Source organism: Cicer arietinum, chromosome 7 (genome assembly GCF_000331145.2).
Source record: "Cicer arietinum cultivar CDC Frontier isolate Library 1 chromosome 7, Cicar.CDCFrontier_v2.0, whole genome shotgun sequence".
Classification (NCBI taxonomy): Eukaryota; Viridiplantae; Streptophyta; class Magnoliopsida; order Fabales; family Fabaceae; genus Cicer; species Cicer arietinum.
In genome coordinates, this window is record NC_021166.2 from 59504576 (window position 1) to 59513509 (window position 8934).

Sequence of the window (8934 nt, forward strand, 5' to 3'; positions counted from 1 at the left end):
AGGACTATTATCCATGGTACATGTCTGTGTCACATCCTCTGATCATTCCTCGGTCTACTGCACATGCAGGTACATCCTCTGACCATCCATCTTACCATCCATCATCTGCTGCACATGTGGATACATCATCTGCTGCACATGCTGGTCCATCATCTTTTGACCGAGATTGTAGAGCAGCTGAGCTTGTACGTAGAGCCATTAATTTGGTAGAGCCGTTTAGTGAAATTCATGAGATTTTAAGTGAGTTAAGTCTTTTGTACGATGATTAGTAATTTGATATATTTTGTGTTATGTGTTATGTTAATCCGCATTTATTTTAAGTTAATTCATAATAAAAGATACTAAAAATGATAAAACAAGGTATTATAATAATCCATAAACAGTGATATACAACATATTCTAATCTTCATTTAATGAAATACAAGATGATCTGATAAATGATGGATCAATGCGTTCTCAATGCTTCATACGTGCTGCATAAGCTACTTCCCAACTCTTTGTTGTGTCACTACAAAAGTCTTTCCATTTTTGTGACGTAGGTGGCAAAGGACAATCAGACTTCAATTTGATCTGAATAAAAAAAGGTTACAAATTAATTTATCTGAATAATAAATTTTTTAACATTAATTTAATAAACAACATTAAGCATTAATTTTACCTGTACCCAATGATTCTCGTTAACAAATCCAATTGCTAGTAAAGACTGCCCAAAGGTCTCTTTCGATGGTGATTTGTTTAGCGGGAAAAATGTCATATTCAGATTACGAGACAACGACACCAATATGACATTATATAGTGTTGCTATCACGTAACCCAAGTCTGGTAAAGACATCCACTTATCTTTTCCTTGAGCACCCAATTTTGATATTTTCAATGAGTTCCGCACTGATTCAACATTGTCATCAAAAACATTAGAATAAACATCTTTATGTAGACCAATCTCTTTATCCAATTGTGATCGAACTAAAGCCCAAGATTCTTCGGTCCAACCTAGCAATGCTGCAATTGCATGAAACCCACAATTTCCATCAGCCACAACATCTACTATGTCCTCAATATACAGACGTATATAAGTAGGAAATTGTGTCTTAAAAGAATGCTGAGATGATTGAGATTGTTGCCTTGCAGAACATTGAGATGATTGAGATGGTTGCCTTGCCTTTGCAGATTCTTGAGAGGCGTCAACATACTCCCAATATGAAGGATCACGAGGAGTATCAAATTCTTTTTTCTTTTTACCAGCTCCTTTGGTTCTCACTTTCTCTGGTGGTGCAAGTATTGATGTGGTATGTGGAAATACAACTTCACGCACCTTTGCCTTGAATATCCTTTGACTTATAATATCGTGTTTCTTCATGTACGCTTTCATTGCTTCCAACTCTTCAGAAAAGTCATAATCTGATAAAGATTCTTCATCCTCTAATTCATGTTCAATGCTTAACTGTTTTCAAAAATCATGAATGCTATCTAAAGGGATAACATTACCATATATCTGCAACTTAGCCAACTTACAAGCACATGGTAATCCATGAGTTGTTCTAATTGAACAACCACGTTCTATTTTGTTAGTACCTACAATCTTCACCCTTTCCAACTGTTTATCAATTTCTTTCATACATTTTCTTGATACACAGTGATGTAGATTTTGAAAAAATTGTGAATTATACCCGTGCTGAATGTCCTTGATGGTTTTCTGAAAAGAAGATTGAATGATACATATTTGGTTCTTCAACATCATATTCACTGCATCCCAACTTTTAAAAAAAATCACCAAAACTAGTTTGAAGCATGTTTTTCAATCTCCAATGAGCAGACTCAACTCTACAAATAAACTAAATAACACAAATTAAAACAAATCACATAAACTAGTAAATCATGTTTGCCAAAACAACACAATTCATATTTTAAAAATACCTGTTAGATGTTGTGTTCCCCAAATGCATCACTCTATTGGTCCAAACGTTGACAAACCTTTCTTTGTAAGATGTTAACCATGATTTCACATAATCAACAAAAAGAATAATATCGGCACACAATAGCTCAAATTGTTGCAAATGATGATCATACTCTTTCACACTAGTCGAATAAACAATCTTTTTCCATAAATCCATTACTTCTTCTTGTCTATCCTTTTTGACATACTGTTTGCATTTTGCCCCAACATTTTTTTCAATATGAAAACAACATAGCAAATGTATTGAAGTAGGAAACACAACACTAATCGCATTCATCATGGTAAGATCTCTATCAGTCACAATAACTTTAGAAATCAAAGACTTAGACTTGAACAACATTCGTACATTTTCAAATGCCCAGATGAAGTTATCTTGTCGCTCTTTTTTCAAATAAGCAAACCCAACTGAAAATGTCAAACTAATAGATGTGACACCGACTATTTCAAGTAATGGTAACCGATATCTGTTTGTTTTGTATGTGCTATCACATATGAAAATAAAATGAAATATGTTTAACAACTTTATATAATCAGGATGCGTCCAAAAAATATCTCTCAAAATATCGGAATTTTCCCGTCTTCTTGTCCAATGCACATAATTTTCTTGTTGTATTAACTTCAACAGATGTTGCGTTTCTGTGTACGAACCTCTCAATGATGATCGATAAGTACTCCTTGCTTTATATATTTGACTAGGAATAGTGACATTGGTTTCATTTCTCACTTTCAAAGCATTTAGAATGAATCTGGGTGCAAACTTAAACTTTGTTATATCATTGAAAAATTTCCTCTCTTCTTCGTTTAAACGCCCCAAATAGGAATGACCGGTTACAGTATCAAGTAATTCATGTGCGTTTCTGTGTACGAACCTCTCAATGATGATCGATAAGTACTCCTTGCTTTATATATTTGACTAGGAATAGTGACATTGGTTTCATTTCTCACTTTCAAAGCATTTAGAATGAATCTGGGTGCAAACTTAAACTTTGTTATATCATTGAAAAATTTCCTCTCTTCTTCGTTTAAACGCCCCAAATTAGAATGACCGGTTACAGTATCAAGTAATTCATGATTGTGTGTCCCACAACGAACACTAATTTTCCATCCTTCACTGACACTTAATGGTACACATCTGAGAGTAAATGGACAGTTTTCCTTATGAGAGCAAGTTACTGATGATTTTGATTCTGATTTATATCTTCCACCTCTTTTGCATCCCAAAATCAATTTGTCTTTTCTTCTCCTAATTCCGTTTGCTTTATCTGATCGAATGGTAACAATTAAAATTCCATTTTGTCTTCCAATGGTTTTTGCCCATTCAAATACAACTTCTCGAGAAGAAAATACCTACAAAATGCGTTTCAAATAAAACATTAACTATATCGCTATAATAAAAATTTAATCGGTGATGAATCATCAGTAGTAATAATACCTGATTAGTGGTGAATTTTTCTGTAGAATCTATAATATTTTTTGAAGCAGAAACATCAACTCTACTCATACCTAATTTCAAAATTAGTAACAAATTTAATTAAAAATAATATTCTAAATATTGAATTTAAAAAAATTAAAAAAATTTTCGAAACTTTGACTTATTGTAAATATTCGAAATCTGATTTTCGAAAATATTAAAAATTCGAATAATAATTTCAAAACTTTTGTGAAAAGCCAAAGTTACGAAGCACAATTTCATTTCGAAAATTTTAAAAATTCGAATATACTTTTAGAAAGTTTTGTGAAAGGCCAAATTTTCGAAGCATTGTTTTATTTCGAATATTTCGAATGCAACCAAATTTTCGAATACTGTCCATTTCGAAACTTTGGTGTTTATCCAAATTTTCGAAAATTTGTATTTTTTTGAAAGAAATTGCATTTCGAAGATTTTAAAATAACAAAAGTTTCGAGTAACTTACTGAAATGTATTTCGAAACTTTTAAACTTTCGAATCCTAATTTTTTTTCAAAATTTTCGAAGGTGGTGGGTTGTGAAATCAGAATGGTAATTTTTTTATACTTTTATACTTTTTTACAGCAGGATATGAAAGTCTTTAAAAAATACTGGGGGGTGGCAGGTAAAATTGGAGGGTGCCTGGTACAAAACTCGCAAGCTTATTGTTGGTCTATTTAGAAAGGTCCATTGAACTCAACCCTATTGAACAAAAAAAAAGTTGACCCGAAAAAAAAGAAGCACTGTTGGAGAATGCGGTGTTATTTTATAGCCAGCTGGCATCAACCAATTGGAATCCTATTCTAAAAATAATAAAATAAAATAAGTATAAATAACAAAATAATAATAATAATAATAATAATATTGTTGTGTCTCTAGAGTGTTCCATTTCGAATCAATCTTCCACTATATTTTACTCACCTCTTCCTCCACACGCATTGCACAATTCAATCTTTCTCTCATAACTTCATTCTTTTTTTTCATCTCTTTCGTTTTTCTTTTCCAGGTACGCTTTTTCTTCATTCTCTATTTTTCTTCTCAAACCCTATTTTATTTTTCTATCACGCAATTCGCTTATCGTATTGCTTTTTCTTTTATTCAGGTCTTTTTAATTTACGCTCTCAACATCATTCGATCAATCAATAATGTCTCATATCCTTTGTCATTGTTGTTCGTTCGATTTGAGGTTCTTGTTTTTCCCCCCTTTCCTCTCGAATAATTCCGAGAAGAAAAAATGGCGGAAAAATCTTGATTAATTTCCTCTTTTTTGAAAAGTTTCCTTATGAATTTAATATTTTTGGCATCATAATGAAATTATTTTATTCTGTTTGGATTGATTAAAATTGAAGAGAGGGAAAATGAAAAGGAGTAATAATAATTTAGAAAAATTAGGGTTTTGTAAATGTTTATTATGATTCGAATTTTGGTTTGTTTGAACTTAACTGAAGCTAACGCGGTAATCAAAGAGATAAAGATCGTGAAAGGGCTCAAGCAAGAGCCAATAACAAATCTAGGAACCCAAAGAGTGATGGGTTAACACCTGAACAACGGAGAGAAAGGTTCTTCTTTTTCATTTTCCTTTTCTTTTTCTTCATTCTTTTTTGTTGTTGCTATTTATCTTATAATCTAATTTTTATTATGTTATGGTTTTAATTTGTAATAACTGTATTTAATTATTATTTTTTGATGTGAAGGGATGCAAAAGCATTACAAGAGAAAACGGCAAGGAAAGCTGCACAACGTGCTGGAGGGTGTAATATGGGTGGTGGTGGTAGTGGAGACAAACATTAGGAAATAATAATAAAAATTATTCTAATCGAAGGTTTAGTGGGTAATTAAGCTAGGGAAAAAGTTTGTAATTGTATTTGTGTAATTTGATTTGATATGGGTTTATGGTTTTTAAGTCATCTGCTTGTGTCGCTTATTTATGATTTATGGTGTGTTGGCTTTTCACCTTTTACTTCTATCTCATTTGGGTGTATTTCTAGCATTTTGTAATAATATTTTTTATTTTTTTTTATTCCATATGTTCTTTCTCCATCTTACTTAACCCATCACACAAAGAGCCTTAAGCTTAGAATAAAAATACATTTCACAAATAGATAATATTCCGTCTCAAAATATTAAGTACAAATGGGTAAAAAATTGAAATATTTGATTCAAATTCAAACTAAATATATTCACTTTTTTTAATTCGATTTTCTAAGTGAGCTCAAATTACATAATTCTACAAACGAGATCACCTGCTTAATATAAGATCCTAGCTACACATGATATACAAGTGAGAGAGGAAGAGATGAAAAAGCAATGGAAGCAGCTTACACCATAGGAGTTCCAAAAGTTGTTCCAAAAATTTGGGTCTTTAATGGAGATTGAAGATCATGAAATACCAGCACCCCTTGGCAATCCCTCAAGAGTAGAAAATATAAAACTGGTCAAAGAAACGTGCTTTATGCAAAAATTGCCCATTTAAGGAGTGTTCTAGAGCACATCATGGTACATTAGTATTTTCTTTTTGTAGAAATGACTTTTCGACACAAATATTGACATATCAATAGAATATTTTTTATACAACTTTTGTTTTATATATTATTTTTTCTCTCTTTTGAGGTATTTTAATCTCATTCCGATTCTAACTTTTACATTATTTAATATACAACGTTAAAATACGATGTCAGCCTTAATGTGTTTAAATAACACAATTGATATTTTTCATCCTTTTTAATTTTGAATCGGGTTGTGATGTGTTAGTGAAATATGTAAGTATAAATTTTATTTATCTTTTATTAGACATTATTTTGACACCTACAACCCCAAATGATGTTGAAATACTATAACAAATTCTCATCAAAACAACTATTGTAATAGAAAACTTAGTGATTTGGGTCCCGTCTTTCAAAATTTTATGTTGCACCATCCACTGCAATAATTTCAACTATTGAATTAATCATAAGGCTGACAAACAGATTGAAAAGTAATTAAAGAAAATGTTGAACCCAAAATAATTGTGAATAGACGAATAGAGGAAATCTGACAAATCGAGAACCATAGAGAAAGTTGGGACAAATCTTAGGGAATAATAGTCTTATACGAATATTTAAATTTAAATTAAAAAATTTATATTATTATTATTATTATTATTATTATTATTATTATTATTATTATTATTATTATTAGTATTGAGTTTAATAAATTCATACTTAGTAAAATAATTTTACATATAAATATTATTAAAAGTCATACACTCAAAATGTATGAACTAAAATTTAAATTGAGAGAAAAAATTATTTCCACCAATCCTAATCATGGTGTCTTTAGGCAACAATGTAATATTAGGACTCATATCGTAGATTGTGTTAGACATCTTGGTCTTAGGTCAAAATTAAAGTTAAGAATTTTGTCTATAATTTTAGTGAATTGTAGAGAAATCCATTAATATGCTTAAGAATGAATGCTCCTAATTCTTTTAGCTGATTTCATGTGTCTATGTGTTCTTAGTTAGAAACTAATTTGTATTTATTATTTAATTATTCTTGACACACTTTGTGCTCTAAATAATCAATTTTAATATATTTATTCGACTTATTTAAAAAAATTGTATGTGAATCATTTAGATATTAATGGTGCTTATAATATATTTAGTATACTTTCTATTGGCTTGTCAAATGTTGAACTCCCTTTTTTGTATTTTGTATATACTACACTAAATAAAATTGATGGTTTCAAATAAAAACAATTTTAATGTGTTATTTATATTAAATTATTCAGTTATATATATAGTAAATAAAATAATAATATTATTTCATGGAAAGTGTTCAACATCCTTTCAATAAAGTTTTATTGTGTAAATAAAATATTATCTATAAAAAATTTATTGAGCTATCATAATAGATATATTTGTATGTGTGGTATATTATTTTACTCTTAGGTTGTAATTGTTATTTTGTAGCTTAAGATATGATTATTTTGAAAAAAATTCTCATGATAAAATTTATCGGAAATGCTAACAATTGTTTCAAGGGTACTTGTTAAAAATCTAAAGAAATAATTTTTATATTGAAAAGTGTATTCAATTTTTAAAATGTCAAAATTTATTCTTTTTAATATAAATTCTCTATTTTTATATTTTCAAAGCACTTATTAGCATGATCTTTAATTTATCATGTCATATTTAATATGTTATTATTTTTTTATACTATTTATATTTAATATGTGAGAGTTTCTTCTTTTTACAAAAGTAGCGAAACAAACAATATACACTAAAGCATTGTGCAGATGAAAATACAATCATACACTAAATGTCTTATTGATTTACAAATTTAAAATTAATGCATTAAATGACTGAATGAATGAGAGAAAATGGTACATGGAAGAAAAATGTTACAAAATGGATCTCTTTTAACTTTTTTAAATACAAAAATGATATTCATATTTTCAAATTGGTAGAAATCACATTGATCGAGAATAATATAGTTCAAAATCGATAAAATTGAAAAAGTTGAATCTATAAACAAACTAACAACATCCATATTAATAGCATAAAACAACAAAAATATCTACAAAAATGACGATGACAAAGTCTTCAATATGATATAATCGAAGTGTTTAGAATACACATGTTTCCAGAGTTGCGACGTTGACGATGTTAAAGTCATTGGTTGAATTTGAAGCTGCACTTGGTCGAAATTAATATGTTAATTTGAGCCGAACAAAAATCACATGAAGGCGGGAAATTAAACATCACACTAAGACAAAATAAAAACCCCTAGATATATGTGAAAAACATATTTTTAATTGAAATCAAAAAGAAAAAAATGAATTAGAGTAAGTGATTTTACTAAAAAATAATCTAAAACTCACAACCTTTAATAAATAGATGAAAGAAGAGTTAAGAATAAAGAAAATAAATAAATCTTTTGTCGGCGGCCAGGTCATGTGCAGCTTACATATATGACCACTTCTCTTTTAATTTTTTTCGAACTCAGAACAAGTCGTCCATTCTAACAATATTAACATTTGTCAGTTAAATTAGAGTTTAAAGACATTCTCTTCTAATTTTATTATAGATGATAATTGATAACATTGATTAACATATGATAATATTCTAGACCACCAAATATTATTTTTTATCGTCTATATTCAAACACCATTAGAGATAGTAATAAATTTGTCTTAAATCTTAATTCAATTGATAAATATTGATATTGTTACATTCAACGTACTTTTTTAATTTCAAACTAAGGTATTTAAAATAAAATATGAATTTGTTGTAGTAATTATATCATTTCATATATAATAATAATAATAATAATAATAATAATAATAATAATAATAATAATAATAATTATAATAATAATAATAATAATAATAATAATAATAATAATAATAATAATAATAATAAGAAATTCAAAGTTCCCAATTTTTTTTTAATGTCAACTTATTTTGTGTTCACATCACGTTCTAATTCACGGTCCAAAAATGTATCTTCCGTTGAAAACTAACTAAATCAGCCCTTCCTACATTGACTTTCCCTA

General features: G+C 28.8%; 1 protein-coding gene and 1 long non-coding RNA gene across 4 annotated transcripts; one reads left to right on the plus strand and one right to left on the minus strand.

The window, feature by feature from the left end:
• Positions 1–414: 414 nt before the first annotated feature.
• Positions 415–1933, minus strand: LOC105851351 (uncharacterized). Its single transcript, XM_027331113.2, has 2 exons — positions 659–1933; positions 415–570 (listed from the first exon to the last, which is right to left on the minus strand). Exons 1-2 carry the CDS (start codon positions 1367–1369, stop codon positions 457–459), a joined length of 825 nt encoding a protein of 274 aa, XP_027186914.1. The 5' UTR covers positions 1370–1933; the 3' UTR covers positions 415–456.
• Positions 1934–4254: 2321 nt separating this feature from the next.
• LOC101511544 (uncharacterized) lies at positions 4255–5420 on the plus strand. Of its 3 annotated transcripts, none has more exons than XR_003470996.2 (4): positions 4258–4406; positions 4503–4586; positions 4849–4959; positions 5095–5420. It is a non-coding gene; the product is annotated as an uncharacterized lncRNA (long non-coding RNA). The 3 variants fall into 3 exon arrangements; XR_012163879.1 differs by having other exon boundaries at positions 4260–4406; positions 4503–4547; XR_003470997.2 differs by lacking the exon at positions 4503–4586 and having other exon boundaries at positions 4255–4406.
• The last annotated feature ends 3514 nt before the right edge of the window (positions 5421–8934 follow it).